This window comes from Xiphophorus maculatus, chromosome 13 (genome assembly GCF_002775205.1).
Source record: "Xiphophorus maculatus strain JP 163 A chromosome 13, X_maculatus-5.0-male, whole genome shotgun sequence".
In the NCBI taxonomy this organism is placed as follows: domain Eukaryota; kingdom Metazoa; phylum Chordata; class Actinopteri; order Cyprinodontiformes; family Poeciliidae; genus Xiphophorus; species Xiphophorus maculatus.
Genome location: NC_036455.1, coordinates 28490545 through 28518109, shown reverse-complemented (window position 1 = coordinate 28518109; position 27565 = coordinate 28490545). Strand labels below are relative to the sequence as shown.

The following is a 27565-nucleotide window of genomic DNA, read 5'->3' as shown; positions in this document are numbered from 1 at the left end:
CCTTAAAATTCAAAATTTTTAAACCGCCTAGTCGCTTCCGCCAAGTTTGGTGAGTTTTTGAATATGATAAAGCCCCCAAATGGGCCCACGAAATGGGTGGAAGAATAATAATAAAACAGTACAGATACAATAGGCCTTCGCAGCGCTTTGCTGCTCGGGCCTAATAAACAGTACAGATACAATAGGCCTTCGCAGCGCTTTGCTGCTCGGGCCTAAATATTCATGTGTTAAATTAGGCCTCAGCACAAAGAGAACAAGCTTTTGATTCCTAACCTACAGCAATGTGTTGCTATAGGCAGTCTGGATTAGAAAACCCTTTCTCTCATTAGAGACTTGACTTGAGTTTGAAAATGAAAAAAAAAAAAAAATTTTCTGCACAAAAATATTTCAAATCGTTCCAATTTCAGTCCACCATAATAATCTATAATCTATCTTAGATTATTGTATACAGGGTAACAACTGCTACCGTTGAAATCAACAACAAAAAAAAACGTTACGTTGCTTATCGCCATCAAACATGGCGCTGTGTGGCCCTAAACAACATTAAGAACCGACTCAGAAGAACATTTTTACATTTTCTTTTATTTGAGTTGTTTTTTTTCTCCCCTCTAGGGGGTCTTGTGGGCTCTAGTGTCCCTTATATGAAAGTAGGCTGACAGCAAAGGGGAAGGGAGAGGAGGGAAAGACATGCGGAAAATATCGCCAGGTCCGGGAATCGAACCCGCGACGGCCGTGTCGAGGACTCAAGGCCTCCAAACGTGGGTCACGCTAACCACTACACCACCACAGCACACCTTATTTCAGATTTTAATATAATTGCACATTTATGTCTTCTTAAAAACAAAATGGTGCAATACAACAGGCCTGTCTTGATAACAACTTCTGTTGGACGATAACTTGTTCCAAACGTTATTGTGGAAATCGATAATCAATAATGTTGTTTTGAGACCATTTTTAAGTAATATAACTGTAAAAGTGCAAGAACACACTCTCAAAGATCAATAAACTTTAAATGCTAATGAACATTTAACACTGGAACTGGAAGACATTTTAAATATCCAAAATAATTTTTAAAAAAAAGAACAATAAATAAAATGAAATATGACGTCTTTGTGAACAAAATTGTCCTGCATAAAACAGAGCTATTTGAGACCAAAGATGAAAACTGAAGACTTTTAACAGCCAGTTTTTGATATAAAGAGAGAAAAAAAGAGCTAAATGATAAATCATGCCAATGGAAATAATTGAGTTTGCTTTAATTTGTCAGGTGATTAATTTATTTATTCTTTATTATTGTGACAGGTTCTCTATATGTATATATTTTTATGTTAGTGTTTTAATTAAATATAACAGTAAGAAGAGCCACATATACACACGTTTTACTCCAAAACATATCTTGACACAGCCATTCATTTAAACATTGGTCATTAAATTTATTGCTGAACCCACAAAAACAACAGAAATCATTATAAAATTATTTTATATTTTTAATTTAAGACAAAAAAAGCCCAGAGTTCATTGAACTTTGTATTTTTGGTAGTTGTTGCAAAGCGTTTCTACACCGCTGGGATGGAGCAGCAACAAGACTCTGAAATATTGAATTAGGCACTTCATTTATAAGATCAGACATAATGAACTTGTGTAAATAATATAGTAGGTTACTCGGAGGATATCAGAGGGAGAGTTTCCCAGTATTAAAGCCGATCGCTTGGTTTGTGCAGAGTAATGAGGAACTGTGCTACATCTGACTTCAAACCGAGGACGTTGGATATTTCTTTTTTTTTCTCTCTCTCTTTTTCCTTCACAGTCTCTGTTTCGGTGCCCTTTACGGGAAACTTATTGCAAACAGAGTGAATGTGTTCCCTTCAAATTCTCCATCTTTTGTCTGTTTTCCTTTACTTCCAAAAGTGCTTATCTGTATTCCCAAGTTGACGCGCAGTTGACATGGCTCCTGCACTGTGATGCGGGGAGCAGCACGGTGTTGCTTTGTTCTCCATCAGAAAACAAGCTTTTCTGCTTGTTCGAGCATTTTTACCCATCGGCGAGTTCGCCGCTGGAAGTCAGCAGGCTGAGATGTCTCCACAAACAATCCCAGGCACAACATCCCATCCACAGCCTGTCAGGCGGACGGGATGCGGTGGGCAAAAAGCGAAAAAAATATGTGCCGTGGTGCGATCCAGCCCCTGCAAACCATTGTTTGAAGGGTAGCACAGATCGGCGATCAAGACTGTATCCAGGTGGAAATGATGGATGCACCGGACATGAGTTGAACTGAGCACATTTCCTAATAACCCCTGATGCCTAAGCGCTTCTGTCTCCTTTTAAAGTTTGTTTGGTGAATTAGAATCCATTAGAGGAACCACTCATTTTGTTTTTTGTGGTCATTTTAAGTTGACTTTTATCCAAAAAATTGTTTCCAAAAAATGTTTGTGCCGTGGGACCTCACCTGGTCACCTGACATGGTGTAATTTCATAAGCAGAGAAAACGCTGGAGTTCAGTCTGACTGGAATTAAAACTCAGCACTGGGGATGCACCGATCCACTTTTTCACTTTCAATACGATACAGATATCTGAAATTTTGTGTTGGCCAATACAGGTCCAATACAGAAAAACAACACTGAATTGACATAAAATGTTTCAATTTTTGTTAAACAGACATTCATGTACTGAATTACAAATTTATTTGACATTTTGCACCAGTACATAACACTTAAATACACCAGTAGCATCAGAAGTTTGGCCAAACATTTATAAACAATGCAACTTTCATTTGTTCAGTCAGTACAATTAGAAATAGAACAGCCAATGTAAAATAAACAATAAAGAAACTGAAACTGACAAAAACAAAAGGTTGGCTGCTTTGCTCAAACACGCAATAAATAAACTTTGTGAACCATCTGAAATCTTCTTTCAAATGGTTCACAAAATACAGTACAACTAGAGATTCTAAATATAATGTAAAATTAATAATAAATCATGACGTCAGACAGATCTACCCCTTTTGTTTGGGTGCATTGGATGCACCGATGCAGATCGGTGCATCACTACTGAGCCCTGCGTTCATGCTGGCAGGAGTTTGCCACTAAGCTCTCCCTTTCTAAATAAAATGTAGAGGAGATGTAGATGAGGAGCTGAACTAAACCGCCTATAAAAGATAGCATCTCTATAAAGCTGAGAGAAACATGAATCTTTCCTGGTAGATCAATGACTGTAGAAACCTCACACTGCAGCTCAAGCAACTCTGATTACTTACCTCTCTACAGTCTATATACATTTTGTTATGAAATGTGGGGCTGTTCTTAGCGATTAAAAACTTGTCCCATTCTGTAGTAGCTGCTTACGCTAGTAAAAGAATGAAAAAGTAAACATTTTATTCCTTAAAATACAATACAATTCAAATGTCACTTACAGTCTCAAGTTTGAAGTATAAAAAAATTAAGCATGGATTAACTTTTGAAAATTAAAAAGCAAACTTAAACTGAGGCATTACTAAACACTGCCTTTGTTATAATTCTTCACTTCCAACATCAAGTTTGAAGTATGAAAAAGCTTTTTCATAACATAGATATTTATGATCTTTTTTTTCATGTCATTACCCTCCTTGATAAGCAAGAATCAAGAAGAAAAATGTTCTTGTTTGTTGTACCGAAGTGAGAAAACGAAGCTGGAAGATATTAAGCAAAAGCTAAAAACGGGGAAAGTTACAATAATCAGGCTGCAGAGAGCAAAGTCTGCAGAGAACTGGTAAAAGTTTCAAATAATATGTCGGTTTACGTTGGGCTTGGGTCACTAGATTTAGTCGGGTTGGATTGGGGTCGGATGTTTGGTCAGGTTGGATTTATTTTAGGACCAATCAAAACTAATGTTTCCAGCTGAGATGTTGCAGCATCTGGAAGTCACTATGACTGTGTCTCCGTTCTGTCCATTGTAATAATTTGAAACATAGATTCAGTTTGAAGTTTCCTTGTAGCTGATGAGCTTCAGGTGGAGTTTGGCCTTACACAGAGGAAGGTCTGTTCATCAACCACCCGCCTAGGGAGCCCAACATCTTTTTACTCCAGGTTTCAACCGATAACAAAACGCTGACTCAGATTGTTTGCAGGAGCTGCTCTGAGACAGTCCTAAGAAAATTGTACTTTTTATCTAACCTCAAGAAAATGATCGTATTCATTGATTATCCTCAAAGAACAGTTTCTGACAACAAAATAATAATAATTTTTAAAAAGTTAATTTCAAAACCTTTTAATATAAATTTGTTGCATTTAGTTACTGACCAAAACTGGACCCAGTTATTCATGATTTTGATTTCTTTAGTCTCAAAATGTCCTGAAAGCTGTTATTAAATGTTGAATGTTTTCATATATGGAATAATTCATAATGAGCAAATGACAACAAAAGACGATGTTTTGAACTGTTTCTCACAAAAAAAGTGATTGGACTACACATGCTACGTCTTCTACAACAAAAGACGGTTCTTACACAGATTGTTATTGCTTGTGTTGCAAAGTGCCGCCGGCATAAATTATAGATCCTGTAGAGACGTTTTAAAATGATTAGGTTTTTAAAACTAGTTTGAGTCGATGTATTAAAGTGGGTTAGACCAAAACAGGTGAATTGGAGCCTGTACTTAATTATGCTGCTGCAGTGCAAGTTATTTTCTCCGTGGGGAGATTTGTCTTGGATCCCCATAATTCCCAGGCCCCAAAACAAAAAGGAGAAAAAAACAAGGAAACACTGGTAACATGGTCTCCAGTCAGGTTCATATTCAGTGTGTTTTTAACGTACTTTATCTCTCGGAACAATGTCCCCACACTCCTTGATGAGCCGTTTCCAAACGCTTTCCTTTTTTTTTTGTCCTGGTTTCTGCTTCCCAGGTAGCAGCCAGACTTCTTTGTAAGTGAGAAACACTGCTGGGAATATAACGAGCTGAAAATGTTTCAGTTTTCCTCACAGTGTCTTTTCACAGTCTTGGAAAGTCCTTTTTGAAAACCTAATGCAATCAATGATCTTCATGAGTCATCAAATTAGTTTTTAATCTCCTAGAGCTTTAGTGAACAAACGTAGAAAGTCATAAGTAGTCCATTTGTCATGTTCGGAACATGCAAAACAGGACAAGTAGATGAAAAGTTTTCATTAGCATCAGTCTTTTAAAAAAATCTTTAGCCACATTTGACAGACAGAAGACAAATCTTTGCTTTGTTTTTATCTTAGACACAGACTCTGATCCCAGTTCTCTCTTCTTTCTTTTTCTCCCCTCCTTCATTCTTTCTTCCTCTCTTTCTCTCTCTCTGTTGCAGTTTAACTTTGTCGGCAAGCTCCTTGGGCCACGCGGGAACTCGTTAAAGAGACTACAAGAGGACACCCTCACAAAGATGTCGATTCTCGGAAAAGGATCCATGAGAGACAAAGAGAAGGTAACCCTGAAGTGTGGTATTTCATTTTTGCTTTGACTCTTTCACCTGTACATTTCATTTCGTGCTCTGTTACCCACTTTTACCAAGGTTTGAAGGTGAGATGACTTTATGCTGTTAACTTGCTTTCCCTCAAGAGGTCTTTTTTTCTCCTTTCCAGTGAGATATAAGCTTTCCAGCACTTTTTTGGGGGGTATATCATGCTTGTCTTCACCCTTGAAATTACACAGAAAAACATCAAGTTATGAATTCTAAAAGGTTAGATTTTGTCCTTTTCTCTGTAAAGAAATGCTCTTTGGGAAAAGACGACTGTTCATAAACCGTATGAACAATCATAGCATAATTTAAGGTTAGGTATGACATTTCTGCAAAGAGAGCCAATACTGATGTTTCTCAATAATATCCAACTCCAAACTTTAAATATGTTCAAAATACACCTTAAATACTCTTTATCCCACTGCACACGGACTTCACAAAGTGGAGCACATCAACAGGACGTGATGTTCTACAAAAATGTCTAATAAACTGAAATATACAAGATAAGAAACGGTTTGACAGCAGCAAAGCAATTACCAAATATTCACATCTGAACTGCTGAATTGGAAAATATAATTAGTTCAGAAATAAAACATCAAATTCAAGTCTGTTTCTCCAGACTCTCTCTCAAAAATATTGAGCTTATCAAAAGAACTCTCTCTAACTTACAGTACTTAGTCGGTAATTTTTTTTAAATGAAGTCAAGTCCAGTTTATTTGTATATTAAATTTCAGCAGCAAGTGCTTTACATCATAAAAAGATGTTACCAATTATTAAACAAGCAAATAACATTACACTTTGTCAAATGTCATCATCAAAATCATCAAGCAAATACACATTAAATATGTTGACACATTTTCCACTTTCTACTAATTGAAGAGTTTTAGCCTTGATTTAAAGCAACTCAGTGTTTCAGCTGTTTTACAGTTTTCTGGAAGTTTGTTCCAGATTTGTGGTACTTAGAAGCTGAATGCTGCTTCTGTGTGTTTGGTTCTGATTCTGGGTATGTAGAGTAGACTACAGCAACAACAGCTAAAATGTCAACCAATCAACTCGTAGCAACTGTTACAAGTCAACTTTAATATTTTCTTAATTTGCAATTCTTAATGAGAAATTGGTCTCAAGTAAATTTTAGGTCAGTATCTTTTAAATTCTGACACAGAGCATAGTGAAAATGAGCCTAATTAAGTTCAAATTAGAAACTACGAAAACTTTAATAAACTTCCCCCTTAATCTTCCTTATCTCTCAAGTCTGGGTTGTCTTTCATTTTCCCTCCGTAACTTGAAAGGAGCCGTTCTCAACGCGTCCTCCTCTCATCTCCACGTCGCCGGTCACCTCGGCGCCTCAGATTTCGCTTGATTGACGGCTCTCAGGATCCATCGGCTGCATGTTAAGAGTTTTGCCAAAAAACTGTTCCAGCTTAAAAACAACATTTCAAAAGTTTATGGAAATGAGAAGGATCCCGGGGATCACCAAACGCGCTCGAGATCCTTCAAAGCCAAGCGCTCCATCAGAGAGCAAAGCGCACGCAGTCAGCTCGGATACACAAAAACAACACATTACCTTGACTGATGTTGTTTTTTTGTTGTTGTTGTTTTTATGTGAATTCAGACTGGGGAAGATCTTCTTTAGCACCGAGACGATAGATATTAGCCTGAAATTTCAAACCCAAACCAGCTGAGTGACTTCCATCATCTGCCATCATGTCGGCACATGAAGGAAAGATACAAACGGCTCCAACAGCGGATCTTTAGCTGCAAAATTGATTGCTCTTCAAACGATCTAACTGGGAATAAATCGACTTCCCTTTGCTTGTCGGCGTCTCCCCTCACTACCTGACGTTCTGTCAGGAGTGATTTGCCATCATACAGTGCATTCATTCTGATTATGCCTATCAATAGTCTGATAGCGGATGAGATGTGTGACGACGGTACATGGGCCCTTCTTTTTCGAGCTTTGCTTCTGCAAGATTTACGGCCGTCGTCAGCCACCCTCCCTCTGAGCAGTCGCCGTTTTTTTTGGGGTGGCGGGAAGCTGAGTGATGGCTCTGCTTTATGTTCGGCTGGTTTACACGCCGTCTGTTTTGCAGCGTCGCAGCGTGTGCCCTTGTAGTTTTCAGCTCATACCACTTCCAGCTGAGGTTAGGAAACTGGGCCACTGCAGAGCAAAGGAAGCACTCAAAGGATTTTTTAGATGCAAGGCCATCTGAAAGTGCAGAAAACCTAAGCAAGACTGTTGCTTGGTGAGCTTCTCCTGACTTAAATACTTTAATTATGAATTCTTACAGTCTACCACTTTTCTGGGTTGTTATTGACTGGTTGAAAAGAGCTAAATGACAGTTTTCACCCTGTGAATCCCATTAGGAGGAAATATAATTGCAGTCTGACTCCTTTAAAGGCACAGCACTGTATTGTTCTGCGCATTCCCTTTTGAGCTCTTACATGCCAGAGACAATTGCTCGATATAATTGCGCAAATATTTACCGCTGAGAGACCTTGTTGGTGCGGTGGCACGCCGAGGTCTAACGGCTCGTAGACACGGTCTCCCCGCCGCGTTATGGCGGCTCAATAGTCCTGCCACTTCCAGAGCAGGGTGATATAACGGCTCTCTTGTTAGAAACATGATTAACTCGTCCGTTTCCCCTTCCTCGGGAGCTGTGCTCCCTCTTTAATTTCTCCCGGAAAGATAAAACAACTTAATTTCTTTGTTTCATTTTCAGCAAGTTCTGTGTCTGGTTTAATTTGCAAGGTGTTTCTTTTGGAGAATTACCTCCTGCGTTTGGTAGAAGTGTCCCAGAAATCAGAGGGAGCCATGCTGTGCGCCGTATGGTGTCAAATAAAAACTAATTCAGTTTATTATTTGACAACTCATGGGATTCTCCAGGTTAGAGTCATATGCAACAGGAAGACAGTTTCTTTGTTTTTTCTTCAGCAGAAATCTTGAGTAAACACATACCACATGTAGTAGTAGTTTTTTAGACTGTTGTCAGTTCTACTTTTCAGACATTAACACAACAAGCTGAGGATTTTAAAATGACTTTAAAGGAATGACATGATGAACATTTTTAACCTGTACCGTAGAAATTCTTAGTAACTTAACTTGATTTCAGACAAGCTATTAACTATACTATTACGAACACTGAACAGATATCTCATTGTTATATGAATACACATAAGCCTGTAAGAAATAAGTAGTTATCCAAATAATTGCATGATAAATTAAAATAAGCTTGACAATTTCCATTCTGATGGTTAATATTTTTTGAAGTGCAAGTTTGTTCACAAAGACACCATGATATTTTTCAGTTTAAATTTATTTAATAAAGAACAGCACGTTAAACAATGTTACATGCTAAAAACAAAACAACTGTTAACGGGCTAATTTGCAAACCCAGTCCTCGTTTGGACCTTTTTTTAAAGACACCGTTTTATTTAGGGTTTTGGTTGTGTGTGTCTTTATTTCCGTTTTATTTGGGATATTCAAAATATCTTCCAGTTCTACTGTAAAGTGTTCTTCATGAAATTAAACTTTCTTAAACTTTGAGAGGGCAAATTTGGATTCTAATGACATTATAATTACATTACTTGAAAATGGTCCCAAAATGACAATATTATCGTTTACTGCAATAATTACTTGGACAATTTGTCATCCAGCAAAATGTATCGTTCCAGGCCTAGTTATACCTTTAAGTCCACCATTTCATGTTTTCTTTGTCAAGCCATGTTTACATACACTTCGCTAAATCTTTCACCATGGAAGAAAATCTTAGAAGCTTACAATGATGGTCTGCGGTCAGTGAGTGTGACAGTCACAATGACACCTAACTGAGCTGTGTTACCACCAAACACAACTTCCAACAAATATAAAGTAGTGCCAGACACTTACTAGTAAACCTTTGCGATGGCTGCAAGCACATACCTCTCTTCTTATCCTCCTTCTTTCTCTCTCTTCAGAGTTTGACTCCAAAAATAATCGCACCAACATCCACTTATTGTTGGACTGATATCTCTGTCAAATCTGTCTGATATGATTTTGCTGCAGCAACAAAATCAGACAATCTGGCATATTCGTGCAGTGTGACAGGAGTCGCTATGACATCATGTCACCGTGACACGTCTAAGCCCTGGGTGTGTTAGCCTTCAGACTTGTAATGGGAACTCATTACTGGTCCAAGCAAGTTAAAAGACTCACACTCGCATCATCCACTACATCAGGGGTGACCAGAGTGAGGCTGGATTTTTGTGGCCCCTGACTGCAATTTGAGAATGAATGAAACAAATCCCCCAGCACCAGTATTTGATGCAAATGGAAACTTTATTTTATTTAAGGGCAAAATTATCACCGGAAACTTGGTCGTAGTAGGTGCAACACAAATTTACTCACCTTTGTGTCTCTTTTTAAGTTCATTGTAAATATTTCTTTTTTTACCTATTCACACCACAAAAACATAAAATCTTACCAAGTATTTTTGCCTAGTTTCTTGTGCAAATATCTCATTACACTGTAAATAAGACAATAACAAACTTACAAGTAACTTTTCTGTCAGGTATAGGAGCTTGTTTTGAGTCAGTAACTCTTGAATATTGATAAAAAATCTAGTTCCCCTTGCAGATTATTTCACTTCTAACATGGGTAAAAAAAACTTTTTAGTGAAATTATCTGCAAGCGAAACACTTACTTTTTCATCAGTATTAAGGAATCACTGACTTAAACAAACTCTTACATCTTGCTGGAAAGTGACCTGTAGGTTTGTTTTCGTCTTACTTAAAGATATTTGCACTAGAAACTAGACAAAATACTTGGTAAAAATTCTTATTTGCAGTGCAGTGAGCTTTACTCAGAAACAGACCTTGATAAACTTTTCATTTATTTATTGAACTTGGCTTAATTTAGCCTTTTCAATGAAAGGTGCTGACCCAAATCCCATTTTAATTGCTGAAAATAAACACTTTTTTTTTCAAACAAAGGAAATTGGATGTCTGTCTTTTAATAAGAAAAATGTGGAAACCATTTTAACGTTTTAGGTCTGGCATAATTTGAATGAATTTGTTAAATTAAAAATTCGCATGATTTGTTTATTGTAGATTATGTATTTTCAACTCAGATTAAATTTTTCCATTTAAATCTGCATGTTTGGTTAACTTTTCTTTGATGTGATCACAAATCACTGGAGTCAAATATAAATGGCGCAGACAGCATCTTATAAGTTGATGTTTTTTTTTCCTTTTCCTAGTAAATTAAATGTCGGATTTGAAGCTCTGAGTTACTTTGCTTAGGTTTGATGTGATTTTACGCTACAATTGAAGCTGAATTAAATTTGTAGACGTTAAAGCTGCTACCAGGTCTGTTGTGATTGAGAAAGACAATCAGTCGTCATATAAATGATTGCAGCTGAACATATCCGTCATTTGTCTGTTATTTCTTTTGCCATCTGTGCAAAATTACTTCTTCACGCCTGTCAAAGTTTCTCATCTGCATTTCTATTCGATAGATTTAAGAAGAGGTGAAATAGGTATTGGGCAGGGTGAATTACTGGAGGTAATGTCACATCTGTATTTTCAGTCCAACTTTTAGGTCCAGTGCAACGAAACAAATGCATGTTTTAATGCTTTGTTCTTTCACATATATTCCCCTCTGACCTGTGGCTAATTGTACAAACCAGAAATGTGTGTGGAGACTTTTTGCAACAAACCCATGTGGCTCTACGCTCTTGTTGGATCAGTTATAGCTGAAATCACTCTAACAAAAAGAACGCAGATGAAAAAGAGCACTTTAAAGTTTTCAAAGAAAGTCTGACAACATGGTGGCACAGCTGCACACTTCAAACTGGAGCCTATGAAAAGATCGGATGAGGGCAGTTTTGATTGATCTGGTTTTGAAGACTTTTAAATCTCCTCACAGTTTATTTTTTTGGTAATATTTTCATTTTTGTCATGTTACAGTTATAATAAATGTTTTTTTTTTTACTGTAATTACACAAAAGACTGGCTCAACACAGTGCTTAATTGGAAGTCCTAGGAAAAGCAGGTTTTATGTCTTGCCATAGATTCTGGATTTTGACCTGGACTGTGTTTGATGCCAACTCATTCCAGGCTAGGCGGAAAAAACCTTTATGCTTGGCACTATAGGTGTTAAGGCATATGCAATAAGAAGGCGAGAAACGTCACAGCTTTTACTATGCTTGATTAAGGTCCCCAACGATCCCCTGTATTTACAGTTTTTTGGTCTTAAATTTTATTCAATTTAAGACCGAAAAGGTCTTAAAAAGTCTTCAATTTGACTTGCAATTACTCTGCTCTAAATGTTTTCATCAAACACATTTCAGTGGAGCTCGGGATGTGTGTAGAGTCAATAACTTTTTCCCAGTTTCCTGAAAAAAGCGTTCCAGAAGTGGCCCGAACGGGGCTTATACTGTGCTGTGGTGTGTTAATTTTCTGCCACACTTTGTGTTTAACCTGACGGTTGAATTTGATTTTAGTCTTATCTGACCAGAGCACAATATCCTATTTGTTTACCATGTCAAGGACATGAAGCTTTGCAAGCTGCATATCACCTGTGGCTGGTCTATCTTCACTAGTAAACAGGCAGGTTGCAAGGAAATCCAATTAATGCCTTAGCACCAAGATAAAGAACCACTCATGTTGTACCAACCTTCCAGACCACTCAGATCTACTGGTTCTGGTTCTGCTCAGCATCCCCAGAACCAAACATGGAGAAGGAGCATTCAGCTTCTATGCACCACAAATCTGGAACAAACTTCCAGAAAAACCGCAAAACAGCTGAAACACTGAGTTCCTTCATATCAAGGCTAAAATCCCACCTGCTTAGAGTTATCATTTATTCATAACTGGAGCATTTATCAATATATTTGATGTGTAGTTGCTTGATGATTTTGATGATAGGATTTGACAAAATGTAATGTTCACTGATTTATTGTTTCATAATTGGTTTTTGTGTTATGTGTTTATGACTTAAAGTATTTTGAACTGATTTCAACTTGAACTTGATTTGACTTGGCAAACTTTACCAGGACCAAAAAAAAAAAAACAGAAAAGAAATTTTATGTATTCTATGCACTTGATCTTGAATAACATGGCTCAGTACAGTGGGTCTGCAGTAGAACCATCGTCTATCACGGATATGGTAATAAAAATATCCATCATTAAATTCCAGTTAAATCCTTAAAGCGTAACATGATTCATTTCCTCAAAGCTCTGGCTACAGGAGCTCTGCAGTGCATCCAGAGCGCTCTGGTGCCCCGTTTCCAGGGTGAACAGCTTTTCATAAGCAGATTTACAGGAATAAAAGTAAGCAGAAGGAAGATGCTGCCAGTAGATAAGAAAAATAGACAGCTGTAATCCCTTCCCATAGGCTGCTTAGCTCTGGACACTAGATGATGGATCACTCTTATCAGAACTGAGAGAGTCCACAGCATGTATGAAATCTTCTTACAGAATAACATGTAAATAATATTGGCACATTTTGTTTCATCCCCATTATTCCACTTTGCTGATCACTGATCCACACATTCAGACAATATCAATGAAGCATTGAAATAAAAAGCCGTTAAATTCCTCAATTGTCCTCATATGTATATTTTCTAGTTGAAAGAACTTGATAAGCATTGCTTTTCCTATATTTGTTCATGCAAATGCAGCACAGATTACATAAAAAAACATAAAAGGGAAGAGATGAGACAGATTTCTGAGCAGTTGTCTCTTTCCAGCACCGCGCTCACACTCCCCCGTTCCACACCGACATGCACGGCTACAGCGCAGAGGAGCCCTGCATTCGTAAAAGCACTGATTTATGGGGGGAATTAACATATCATTAACATACCACTGGCTCTCTGAAAAGAAGGTTATTTATAATTAGGTGACATCAGAGATACGGGTTAGAATGGTGGTGGATGGGAGGGAGGGGGAAGGGGTCTTTGCTGCCACCGGAAAGACCCCAGAGAAGACTCTTTCCCTTTTTTTTGTTAAAATTGAGAAACTGGGACAGCAAACCTGTTTCATTTGTGTAATGTAGGGCTTTTTGCTGTCCAATTTCTCACCATCAACAACATAACAAAGCACTGCATCTGGTGAGCATGAGTGACCTGTGGAGACCCACCGTGTTGCAGCCTAAATTCATCTCAAAGGATCAAGTCTGGATTTATTTGTGGTTTTTTTTAGCCACACAAAATTACTTATTTACTTAATTTTACTTATTTTTTAAATTACATGTATATATTGCCTTACAATAAAACACAAATTCTGCAGTACCTTGAGGGAGTACCGTTTGAAGTTTAACACTGTAAAAACACAAAATCTTACTAAGTATTTTTGGTCTGGTTTCTAGTGCAAATATGTTAATACACCTGAAATGAGACAAGACTAATTAACAAGTAACTTTTCAGCAATATATAAGAGCTTGTTTTAAGTGAATATTTCCTTAATATTGATCTTAAAAAGTACTAGTTCCACTGCAGATCATTTCACTTATAAGACTTGATTTGCCTGTGGTGCTTTTTCATTAATATTACAGAATTATTTACTTAAAACAAGCTCCTTTATTTTGCTCAAATGCTACTTGTAAATTAGTTTTGTCTTATTTCAAGTGTACTAAGATGTTTGCACTAGAAACCAGTCTAAAAATACTTGGTAAGATTTTAAGTTTTTGCAGTGACATTTTATCATGTTGTCACAAGAAATCAAACATTTTGCTTATTGGGGTTTTATGTAATAGAGCAACACAAAGCAGTGGATTATTTTAAAATAGAAGGAAAATGAAAGGTTTCTAAAGGCGGCACAAATAAGTGTGTTTTGCACTTGTATTGAGTGAATACTTTGTAGAGCCACCTTTTACTGCAGACACAGATACAAGGCTTTTTGGAAATGAGTCACAGTTTGAGAATTACATTTTTGTTCATGATATTTTCCAAAGCTCAATCAGATTTTATCTTCATCAAATCTTTTGCCAGAGACTTTATTTTCAGCTTCCGTATGTTTAGAGTTGTCTACATTTAACTCAGTCCATAAACTTTGAGCAGCGTTCCTGGGGGATGAACACTTGTCACACGTTGCATGTCACACTGTAAATAAACAAATACAGCCAGATTTCTATCTAATTTTGAAAACTATTTAAGGATTTTCTATCACTTTATAATTATACACTAATGGTTGTTATCTACCATACAAAAGTCTAAAAAAATACAGTATTTGTAGTAGTTATATGATGAAATCTATAAAAGACCCAAGATTACATCTGGAAGTCACTGTAAATAATGTAACCATGTCCAACTTTAATTTAGGGCTCAATAAGCTACTTTTGACTGTTTTCAGCCAAACTCCTGTGAGACCGCATTCATTCAAACTGTCTCAGAAAACAAAACAAAGAAGCAACAGCTCTTTCTTTTCCACGTTAAGGATTTTTTTTAATGACTACCCTCTTAAGACACTGATTTTTCGGGGGTGAGAATCAATATTGTTGCCTTGTATATTTAAATCAGTGCATTCCTTTTCTCACAGAGCGACTTAATTTATTTTAATGAACTTTGAGCAATTTCAAAGACAGATGGGCTGAAATGCGGCAAACAGAGTAGATATCTTGGTGAAGGGTATGCAAGCATGTATTTTACCTCCTCGCCACGATCCGTTGTGAAGCAAGGCGGCTTTGTGACGACTACAGCAATCAGTTAAACATGACAGATGCAATTGAAAAGCTGTTAAGGACTGCCTGTTTGCAGAAGTTTGCCACAACACACATCAGTATTTTTGCTGTCGCTCATGTAACTCATTAGAGAAAACTGACCGTAGATCCTTTTTTATTATTAAATATTTCCGTGTGGCACTTTTTACATACTGTTTGTAAGTCCAAGAATTTGCTCCATTAAATCCTTTTTTAACATTACTTTTGACACTAAATAATGTCACGTTCCATCAGGAAGAAGAGCTACGGCAGAGCGGCGAGGCCAAATATCACCATCTGAACGAAGACTTACATGTCCTCATCGAGGTATTCGCCCCGCCAGCTGAGGCCTATGCCAGGATGGGCCACGCTCTAGAAGAGATCAAGAAGTTTCTCATTCCAGTATGTTCTCGTCACTATATCTAAAACATTTAATTTTTCCTCTTCTCAACAATCTCATACCTAACTTCTTCCAATTAACTAATTTGCAGTTGATTGATTTGAATGATTTCTTTCACTTAGTCCTTGTGTGTATATGTTATTGTTTCTATTCATGATGGGGACCAACCCCTGAGAGTGCATAACAGGGACCTCTCATAAAAATGGGGACAAAATGCCAGTCCTGATGTTTTCATAGTGACTTTTAAGTTTGGGTGTAACAAAATCTCACAGTACAAGATTTTATGATATTATGTGTTATCAGATCTCTTGTTGAGGTGAAATCTGCCTCATGAAGAGCTGTCTAGTAGCTGTCAGCAAGTGACTTTGTCTTTTCAAATAAGGTTAAGCTGTTATTATGATTCCCTAGTAAATCCTTTGTCCCTATACAATGTGTCTATGTTTGAGCCTCTTGTTTAAAGTAAAACAGGACGTAGTTCTTCAGCTGAATTGTTATGTTGACTAAAAGCAACCTCTGTTCTGGCTAGATTACAATGCTCTGTCCACCACTTTTAATTGGTGTATCTGCATTTTGGTTACATGGAAGGAAAAAATGATTGAATATTAATGGCTTGTAAACGCTGGCAGAGCACTAACGCCGAGTGATGGTCATTTTGTTCCTTTGCCATTTTGGTTTATTCATACCTAACTTCTTCCAGTACCAAATGAACACCGTGGGGCATTTCACAGCTGTTGCTACTATTGGTTTTATAGTTATGTATTATTATTTATTCATGTTCTTCTGTAACAAAATAGGTTTTCATAGCTGCAATAAGTATCCCTGAATGAAAGAGCTATTTTGGTTTGGTTCTGGGCCATAACGATGTTTTTTGTCACAGTCAACTGACCCAAATATGGATCAAAGGCAAATGAATACAAATAGGCCATAATACATTCAGTTAAGTGATTTTTGTCCTTTCTATGATAAATTAATTCCGTAATTCATAAAAACCCTTGACCTAGAAAGAAAAATTAGTACATGGGTACAAAATGGTTCAACATGGCTGTAGAAAAGACAAGATGGTAATGAGTAGGAAATTGGCGTAAAAAAGATGATGGGGCACACTGACTTGGAACCACAGAGACTGGTGTGTCAATTCTCATAGTGCAAAGTTATTTTCCTGACGTATTAACACATTTATGAAATCAAGTTTTATAATATTTTTGTTTTGTTCATTAATCATTATTTGTTACCTGGTTGCCTTTGCCCTTTATTCCAGTCTATCTTTTGTCATTTTTGCCTCGTTATTGTTGTCATGGCCTGTCCTAATTGCTGCTTGCGTGGTTGTTAAGAAGTTAATTCTGCAGCAAAATGGATGAATATTACATTCCCTCACTTTTGGGTAGAGCAATTCTGCCACAAATACTTTAAAGTTAGGGACACACACACACATACACTAGGAGACTGCATTGATTTCCTTTCATTTAAGTTGCTTAATTTATGCCTATCCCTACAAGTTCCTTTACCCCAAGTCATTGGGGTATCAGTATCAGTTTATTGCTAACTCTAACCTAATCTTAAACTTAACTGAGCTCTTATACTAAACTCAAAAATGGGGACCGCATTGAAAGAGTACTTTGTCCCCGATAAGACATATTCATATTGAGAAGGTGTGTAAATTTATCAGAAAATGTCCTAAATGCACAACATACGTACACACACGCACTGCAAAATATTTTATCATCTTTGGAACTTGCTACCTATGCCAAATGAATGCTAAGTAATCTTACCTGCACATAATTACATCAAATTCAAATCCGAAACACACAAACTGTGTGCAGTTAAGGTTTGATCACCTTAACTGCACAGTTTGAAATTTCAAACCTGCAATCAAAAATTGTATTTATTTATACTTTTAAAAACATTGATTCAGACAGGCATGAGAACATGAAGATATGACCTAAGCGAACTTTCCATAGGCTGGATGTATTGTCACATTCCTAATTTTATGGTTTCAAGATCAGCTTATTGATTGATGATCATTAGGCATTCACTTCGTAAATTAGCCAAGTTAGCATAGTGAGCTAATAAACATGCTGTGTCACTTGAGGATTGCCATGAAGACAGAGAATTGTCATCAGGAAAGATTGACAGTAGAGTGCAGATGTAAGACTCGGAGAGCAGGAGGGAACCTCTTTTCCTGGGACAACCTCTCTTTGGCAGCCACCTCAGAATGGAACTTATTTACTCTTCCTCTATTTATTATAGATGATGTCTCTCATGCTCAGAGCTATAATAATTGGCATACCTTCATTTATTATCCTGCAGACCCCACCGACGACCCGTCCTCTGTTGCTACTTGTCTCTGTCTCCCCCAAAAACCCATCTATTGAAAAATGACAACTGTATTTTGTGATTAAAGACCTCTTTTAATGATAATTAATGTGTTCTAGTTTAGAGGGGGAAAACAACAGTGTGAAAAGATGAAGCTAAATGGGGTCCTAAGGTTTTATCAGCAGGAGATCTGAATGTTTTGCTGCTTCAGGAACAGCAGTCACGGCAGTACTGTAAAGTACATTAATTAGATATTCCCAGAGCTGTAGCCCTGGAGATAAAGGACGTAATTTAATACAATGTAATTGAAAGCGAGTCTGTTGCCGTCACTGTGTGTGTGTGTGCTTATGTGTGGCTCTCTTGTGTGTGCAGGACTACAATGATGAGATCAGACAAGCCCAGCTGCAGGAGCTCACATACCTGAACGGCGGCTCTGAGGATGCCAAGGTGCCATCGGTCAGGGGCAAGTCGGCAGCCCGTGGCAGGGGGACACCTGTTCCAGGGCCTCCAAGGTAACCTGTTCCAAATGTGCATCTGGATGCATGTTCTCCTGGCTTCTGCTGGGAAATGTGTTTTATTTACAATTAAGGAGCTACTGGGAAACACAAGTTGATGTGCTCAGCTTTATGCCAATGGATAATAGAACCACAGTTACATCCTTTGTTCTTCACAAAAATGTAAACACAATATAAAGTATCTGAAATGATCTGTACATACATTCTTTCATAAGTTGTGTATGAATCTATTATGCTGTAAATCTGAACATATATTAAATCATTTGATTGAATCATTTTTCACTTCCTGAGGATAGAAGCAGGAAAGCCATTAAAAGGTGAATCGGAAAGTGGAGTATTAATGGATGCCACACTTTTTTGATTATTTGCTAAATGTTGTGAAAAAATACAAAATATTTTCCTCCCACTTCGTGTTACATTGCATTGTTGTGCCACAAGAAATCCCACTAAACTTATGTCATTGGAAGTGTAAGTACATTTGCTGGGCACTAAAAGGCAATGTTGTACAAATGTTTTTCTGTTTTATTTGGATGTAAAATAAGTGCCAGACTTAGAAATAATCAAGATTATGAATTTTTTTTAAAGAAATGTATAAATCCTGGATTTAAGCACATTTCTGTGTCCTCACTCCCATACTTAAGTTCTAGCTGCACTAAATTTCTGGAATTGTTGCAATTGTTTGGTTATATTTCTTTTACCTAGGGCAGTAATAAAAGCAAAGGTACAGCTGTCATCAAAGAAACGAGTTTTTGCTTTCCAGCATTCCCTTGCATAAAATTTCCAAAATTTTACTCTCAGATTTTTTTTCCCCAATTACATCTGATTTTGTTTATTTCTACAAAGGCACATTTTCTTGTGTGTTTGGAGGGGGAAACGTTTCTTGAATAAGAGACAATAAAAGTTTATATGTTAACTGCGGTCCTAATACTTACAGCATATATATATATATATTTACGTATATATTTTCAAGTCAAGTTTGAAAATGCAGTGGAATAGAACTGCCTTTACTGCACAAATGAAATCCACTACAATCCAATCAATTTTCTTTAGAAGATGCCAGTTTGTCAGTAGAGCCCTTAGTATTTCTCCATTTTCTCATGTTCCTTTAGGGTTAGGGTTAGGGTATCACAATATCACAATAATGAATGACATCAAACAGCTTTCTCTGAAAGGCAGAATGATGAGCAGTGTTGTTTTAGACTGTGCTGACTGGGTGCAGACTTCAGCAGGATTCACAAAGAGGAGGTATGGGGCACAGATGATTGGCACGCATCAAAACAAAAACGCTGCTGCTAACATTTAAAACTGGACTGTGACGCTTTCGCATTGGTGCCACTTCATTAAATTTATTATTTAATAAATTCAGGCAATGAGTTCTGTTCTGAACAAACCCTGAACATATGGTTTTACATAAAAGTGAGAGTGAAAGCAAATTTCCTTAACAAGCTGTACGGGACCCTGAGATTATTAATTTCGGGTCCCTGCTGTGGTCAGCTGTTAAACACGCTACATCTAAGATATCTGCTGCTGATGATCTACTTTCAGTTACTACGCTAAAGAAAAATAAGAGAAGAGGCACTTATTAATGAGCTTACAGCAGAACTAGCCTACAAATACTTTTATTATCAAACTATTTTATAAGGCTGTTGCATTGACTTTCACGCAAATCACATTAATGACAAAAAATGATCAAATAATTGAACTTGGTCTCTGCTCATATCCAATATGTGTACATAAACTTTAAAATATGGCAGTTGTATTAAAGTAAAACAATTAAAATGTTTTCCTCAAGTAAATAAAGATTCCTTATATTTCAAATTAATGGATAGCCATTTGTTTGTAGAAATGGTGACAGTCGTTTAAAAAAATCGTAGCCTACATATACATTTCAATGGACAAATAGACAATGCTAACTAAGCATATTGAATACATGCAATAATATAAAGGGATACATTTTAGCATTTCAACAGCTTGAGGCAGAAAGTTTTAAAGCAGGCTGGTGGATCTGCTCCTAATGTTATGATGTTAGGCTTTATAGTTGTAGTTAAGAAAGTTCCTGGGTTGGATGCGATATTCAGAGTGATGCTCCTGGACTGTGGGGTAGCTCACTGCAATGACCCTTTCATTTCCCCTCATCATGCTTAACAATAGATCTGTAAAATGTTGTGTGGAGTTTGGAAGGGAATTTCAATTTCTCAGAAAGTGGTGTTCCCTGACCAGGTGCAGTTATCAGACATCTGCTGTTTGAGGAACTTAAGCCTGTCCACTCTCTCTCTTACACACAAGTACTTTGTGCTAAAGGATATCTGCTCTTAGCATCCAGAGTGTAATGCTCATCTAATGTGTTTTTTCCACACTGAGAGAGGACCATGTTGATGACTCCATGCTAATTTTCTAACTGTTTAATTTCCTCCCTGTACATTGATTAATAATTTCCAGAAATGGTGCGTTCACATCAAACACGTTTTGAGCCTTTGGTTTACATTCAAAGTCTATGTGGAGATGCGTTGAGGGCGTGTTGCGGCGCGATTTGAACCGTTTGGAGCCTTTGACACGTCAAGAGCGTCCAACGCATCTGACAAAACAACATCTAGAGCGATTTTGACACATCTGACGTGCCTCCACGTAGACTTTGAATGCAAACCAGACTCGCCTGACTCTTGAAACGCTAGGTGTAGAGTCACCTGTCATAATGGAAAAATATGGGATCACCTGGGATTGAGAAACCTCTGGCTAACTGCACTGACTGTCATTCTATGAGAGCATGTTCCTCCTTTCTGTACATCGCCAATAAAATGGTTAAAAAACATTTACTGTATGAACTGATTTTCTGTAATTTAGCTTATATAATATAATGTACAGTGTTTTTGTCACCAAATGTGTGTGTAACGTGTTTCGTGTGCTGAGGAGCGATCAGAAACGGCAGCGAACAGATTGGAGGTGAGGCAGGAGGTTCTCTTGCCTCATGGCCGGGGGCGCTCATGATCCCAGACATTGTGACTCCACAACTGCAGAGTAAGAGACAGTAACATGGAGCTAACCATGGAGCTAGTCATACAGTATAGTTTTCTCCTATTTATAGTTCTCTCCACAACAATCATTATAATTAATCGCAAAATAAACATTAAGCCTTAAACCATACTACTGCAACAGACTGAATGTTCTGCTTGTCAGTTGCTATAGTAACAAGTTTGTGTGTAGCCTGGCCAATGCAGAGAGCGAGAAAGACGTGGTTTTGAGCTGCATGGTTTTTCCCTTTGCATTATTAACGAAATTTATAATGCCTAAATTTCCATGTTTTCATTGAGTTAATGGAATTATTCTACGGCAGCTAAGGATAGCATATAAAAGAATTGTCTTTTTGCCCTCCAACGTTGTCCGCATGCGCAAAATTTCCTTATGTAAACAATAACATGCGGGTGGTCTACATTTGTATATCTGATTATGATTGTGTCAGTACCTCATCAGCTTTGTACCTCACCGCACGTCACTGGAGTGAGTACGTGGTGATTTGCCTAGTCCACCTCTGATATATTATTCTGTGATGGAATGATGACATGCTCTTTATCAGTGGCAGCTAAGGAACAAAAATCACTCATTTATTGTGTAAATAAATGAAAAAATTGCATAGAAGGTTTCTCTCGTAAGTAGTATGAACAGCAGTTGACTGAGAACAAAACCATTAGGGACCCCAATGCTCAGATTGACAGAGTTGGAGATGTTCTTTCCATTTGAGGTGACTTTGTGACCTCGTAGTCAGAAAGTTTCAAATCCAGAGCAAGGTGCCCATGTTCAGGTCCAGCTTGTCATGTTTCTCTGTTGGTCCATGTGGAATGGTGGCTTTAAACATTTTCACACCCGTTGCTTTAGACAAAATCAAAGGAAATAAGGCACAAGTGATCAAAAGAGTTTCACTAACCAAATTAGAGAAACTAAAACACTGAAATATAGATGTTATTGAGAAAAGAATTGCCAAAAAAAGTCTAATTTTAAAACACTGAACAGTTTGCCATGTGCTTGATTTTGTTTTTTGCTGTGATTCTTAACAGAGAGTTGGTATTTTCAAACTGAAGGATAGTATGTTTGACTTATTGATTGATTGTGTTCTCCTTTCTGTTGGGGATATCTGGTAATGTGTTTCCCCTCACCAAACACCACAGTTTAATGATTTCTGTTTACCTACCTGCTGTATCAATTAATCAAAGACGCAGCAACAAACAAAACACTGGCTTGTTAGCAACAGGAGCTGTAAAACCATAATCTGGAACAGAACTATGAACAGTAACACTGATATAGATGCTGCAAAGTTCTCGATGACTTGAGTGGGCAGATTAATTTAACAATCTTCCGTCATGTGGGAGGTTTTGTATGTGTGAGAAATGATTCACTCTTCCTATATGTTTTGGCATCCAACCGTCACCTCCTTCACCACTAGAGCTGAGACTCAATATAAAGTCAAAATGTTAACATTCCTGGAATGTCTTCCCAATTATGCCTATTTGCAAAAGTATCATTTTTTTCTATGCTGTGCATTATTGTATAGTGAAAGAATTTTTTTTTTGCAAATAATCTGAAAGGCATGAATTTTGATGTATGTTCAACCCTCCATACTTTGTTACCTATAAATATATTATGCAGCTCTTTCAGCCCACCGCACTGAACCCCATTGAAAACCTCCTGGTTGTTCCACCAAATACTGATTTCTGCAATTCTCATGTTTTAGTTAAAAAGAAACCTTAATAAACAGCTGATTATACTAAGTTAGAAAACTATCCTGCTTTTGCATGAATTTAAAACAGTTCTCTGTGGGTTTTGACCCTCTCACATCTTAATGTATCCATGGTAATTCCGGATTCTGTAAGCAGTCTCACAATTTTACTGTTGTCTGTGTTGCTGCTGTGCTTTGAAGAAGTAAAAAACTAATAATAAGGGTTTGTTTACTCTTCTTGGTTATGAAAGAAACTTCTCCCTCATACGATAGATTTAGAGATAAGCAAGGTCACTAAGACTGCCCGCTCTGAGTTACAGCACAAGTGGCAGTGTTTTGAATTATGCTGTAATTAGCATTTACCATGCCTAATTTAAGTGTTATAACTCTGTGGTCCCGCAGGCTCCCACGCAGGAAGTTTTCACACTCACTAATGCACAATTTCGATCAAACGAGAGCTCGGAATGCAGACTTTGTCATCTCTGCCCTTCTTCCCTGGGCTGTGACTGAAAGGGAAGTCCTTGCTTTTAAAGAGGAGCTGCTACTTTTCTTAACCACATCTCCCGCCATCCCCGTTAGACATTTCATCAGAGTTTTTCTCTGTCTTGATGTAGCTCTTCCTAGCCCAAATCTGGGATCTTTCACCCCAGTCGCATGGAGAGCAGCTGAAAACATAGAAAGCAATTTGTCTAGATGGCAGCCTTGGTGGTTTTTTGCTGCTGCTTCAGATCAGATGATTGCTTTCAAAAGACAGCTGAGGTGAAGAGCTCACGCAACGTTTTAATAAACCACAAGGTCAGGAGTCCGAAAAGAGCAGTTTGCATTTGCTGTTCTCTTCCTTAAAAGTGCAGGCTAGTCTGGGCTGCTTAATTTGTTTAAGAGACTGTGCCCAGGAGTGACATTCTTTTGTTTACTAAAATAATGAAGACGGAAAAATACTGATGGTTATAAAAAAGAATCCACCCCCTTACAGATTTGTCTTTTGTTTTTCTTTTTTTTATACTTGGGTCGTCCAGGTCATCAAACAAATTAAACAAGTGTGCTGTGTTTGAGGCTACAAGCTGATAGCTGAAACAGCAGTACAGCAACAAACCATTATGCCATCAATCAAATGTCAGTTTTTCTCTAAATATAATGGAACAGTTCCTGTTATATCTCGTAAGTCCATAGAACACTTTTACAAAAGTCCTGGTTCACATGCATCATGTGGTTCTACTTAAGAGGATTTCTTTATTCTCCACAGTAATCTGTGGGTTGTAAAATTGAACTCAGTTTCCCCAAAAATTAGGTTATTTGCAAGTAATTAAGGATTTGACATACAGAAATGACTTTTTCACATAGAGCCAGGTTCATTATGTTAGATTTTTAAAAATGATTAATAAATGATATTATGTTAAACCTGCTCTCTATATTTACTCGATTTACACTAGAACTACCAAAGATTCCCAAAATGGGAATCTTCGTCCAGGTACCAGAGAGGGGCCAGTTTGGCCCTGTCCCTAGAGCTACCAAAGAGGGGCCAGTTTGGCCCTCCAAGAGAGGGTGTGAAGAGGCGCCTTTGTTATGTAAATAAGGCCATTACTATCCTGTTCCAAGGACAATCAGCGTGAAAGTTGATGTAGTGAGTTTGGCTCTCCTCCCCCCTGCTCACCAAATGCAGTATATTTCAAGTCCCATGCATAGTTTCTCTTTGCATGGTAATTCTTACAACAAATCCTGATGTTGTTTTCTAAGTTTTGTCCCTCTAGTATCTTGTCTTGACTCTCAATTTTCTTTTTTAAACAACATGTTAACCAGTTTAATAGCAGATGCGCTCTAAAACTTTGTATATTTTGCATCCTTTGTTTACGGCTTTTTTTTTTTGCAAACTTTACAACAAAATTAAATGTCTTTTCTTAGTGGTTAAATTATCAGCTAATAAACTGTTCATGATCTACTGCATACGTTTTGTTAGGTCAGTTGTTAACCTAACAAGCAACAACAACTGCACCATTTAATTGATTTTAAATGTGTACTATAGGCAGAAATGTCTGTCCACTAGCCTATATTAATTATTTAGTAATAAGCTGTTGTAGTGACTGGTGGATGGTTATGGTCTTTTCTATAATTTCTTCTCTGAAATTGCAATAGAGGACTGGGGTTTCACAGTACACTATGGTGAAAAGTCAATTTAATGATGTCGATGAAAGGATGTTAGCTGCCATCTTCCAGGTGTGTTCAGTTGGAATCAGAGAGTAATTAGCAGGAAAACTAAGAGTACTTGTTCCATGCAGGTCATCTACATCCTTTCAACAATTGTCAACGTCTAAGCCTATCACACTGCATGCATCCTCACCCCCGTCTGTTGACTGCCTCTTCTGCTGTTGGTTTTGTAGGTTTAAATACTCAACAAGCTGTCGATCTTTTACACAGCATCAATGTTATTCTTATCTCTATAAAAAACACAGAAATAACCCCCGGCATTTATGACATGGAACCATAAAGAAATCGAAAAGCAAACTCTGGTCTACCTAATAACCAGGGTTATTAGGTGTGGTTTGAATGCATAAGTATGTGCCAAGCAAAGTGAATACCATTCCAAAAGCAAAACGTGAATTGTAGGTCAAAGCATTCTGGATAAATAAACCAAAGCAAATGTGCATGTCTTGCGCTAGCGGGAGGAATTGCTGGTAGTCTTTTGCCAAAGATAAAAATGAAGTCATACAACTGCTAAAATCTGACGTGACTCTGTTTTTGTTTACATGTCATGATAATCATTACATTCAAAATTGTAACATCTGTTACATTTTAAGTTGATAAGATATGCTTTCACACTGCATTGTGTTAAACAAATGAAACCCCATTAGCAACTTGTTTATCCTCTTGCCTGTGAAAATGCTGCACTAAGAATCACTGAAGGAAATGACAGAACAAAATCTGAACAAGACACTAAGCACAACTTGATTCTTAAAAATGTAAGCAAAAGTGGGGTGGCCTCAGATTTTAGCTGTTGTTGGATGTTTATTTTGTCTTTGGGTAAATGTGAAAAAACAAACACTGTTCAACAAAATCTGCTCAGCATGAGTCGGGGATGAGGCATCAAACTATGGAGAATGTTGTTTTTCACACAAGTACCCTCTGCTGTAGTGCGTTTCCTGCTTTTGGAGCGGTCTCAGGACCACTTGGCATTCACGTATACATTCAAACCGCACTACAATTCACTTCAGCTGAACCGAGACCTAGGCTTTTAGGAGGACCAGAGTTCACTTCTTTGGTCCGCATTAGAGTTTGAGTACACATTCACACCTCCCTAAATCAACCAAATTTTCTAGGCAAATGAAAAAGAGTATTAACGTGGGCTAAAGAGGGCTGGTGTGAATTTACCCCAATTCTCCTGAAACTTTGGGAACCTGTGGCAGATGTGTGCAAATCCACTCTCAATATCTTGTACATCACATGCCAATGTGTTATAAGTGGGAAAGGAAATGCAATTTTTTTCAACTTGTGGAGAAGATGAGCTATCTTATGCTGAAGATTGCTCTGTATTTTATCCAATTCACTTGTGAAAAAAAAATCACAAATGCATTGAACAAAGATACATTTCAAACATTTTTCATGTACAATATCAATAAATACAAAGTTACACAGAAGCAGCACAGCAGTGTGGTAATTACCAATGTCTCCTTGGAAAAAATGATCTCCAGTTTGAATCGTAGCCTTGGATTTATTCTGTAGAGTTTGCGTTCTCTCGTGCCCTAGTGTTTGGACTTCCTCTAGCAGTGCTAAAGCATAAATATTAATAATATTCAAAATACCTTGTTTTAGTACATCTAAGTAGCCATCTTGGTGTGTTTCTGTGTTAGCCCTGTGTTGAACTTTAAATTCTCCCTAAGATACATTCTGCCTATCATCGACAGATAACTGTATCCAGTTTTTGGGCCTGAATAAGATGTAAGCTGGTACAGTAAAAATGTCAGAAGAACATTTCTGAATTGCTTGGGTAAAGGTATTGGTCTCTGTAACTCAATTCCATCAGGGTTGATAAAAATGTAAATGCAATAAAGAACCTTGGATTTGATGAAAATGTTTACATTAAACACTTTGGTGAGCACACTTGAGTCTATGAAACACAAAATTCTGCCTTTTTCACATGCAAATGGTAAAAATTGAGTAAAAAATCTTAAAAATAAATTATCTTCTATTCCATTTACATAATTATCCACTGAAATGTTTTAAAATTAAGAGAAACAGTGCAATTGCACGTCTGTTTGCAGTCATTTTTATATGTATAAAATGTGAGCATACGCCTAAATGTTGAATTGGGGAGTGGGGAGAAGGTGACTTTAACTGCTGTGTATTGAGCGTGAAAGTTGATGTAGTGAGTTTGGCTCTCCTCCCCCCTGCTCATCTACAGGGATGTTAATTAGACCATTCAGAGTCGTCAGTTTGGCCACATTTGGATGCTAATAACCCAGTTTGGCCCCTCTCGGTAGCTCTAGGAAGATACCCAATCTGGCCCCTCTTGGTAG

The 27565-nt window shown here is 37.5% G+C and overlaps 1 protein-coding gene across 2 annotated transcripts in view; it reads left to right on the top strand.

Annotated features, from left to right (window-relative positions):
• khdrbs3 (KH RNA binding domain containing, signal transduction associated 3) overlaps positions 1–27565 on the top strand; it is a 166649-nt gene that overhangs the window by 93491 nt on the left and 45593 nt on the right. For both annotated transcript variants that reach the window (XR_002753714.1, XM_023345173.1), the window contains exons 3-5: positions 5299–5415; positions 15377–15523; positions 18207–18346. Coding sequence is in view for 1 of the 2 variants with exons in the window: in XM_023345173.1 (XP_023200941.1) it covers positions 5299–5415; positions 15377–15523; positions 18207–18346 (404 nt within the window). In the remaining variant the exon portion in view is untranslated. The remainder of the gene's footprint in view (positions 1–5298; positions 5416–15376; positions 15524–18206; positions 18347–27565) is intronic.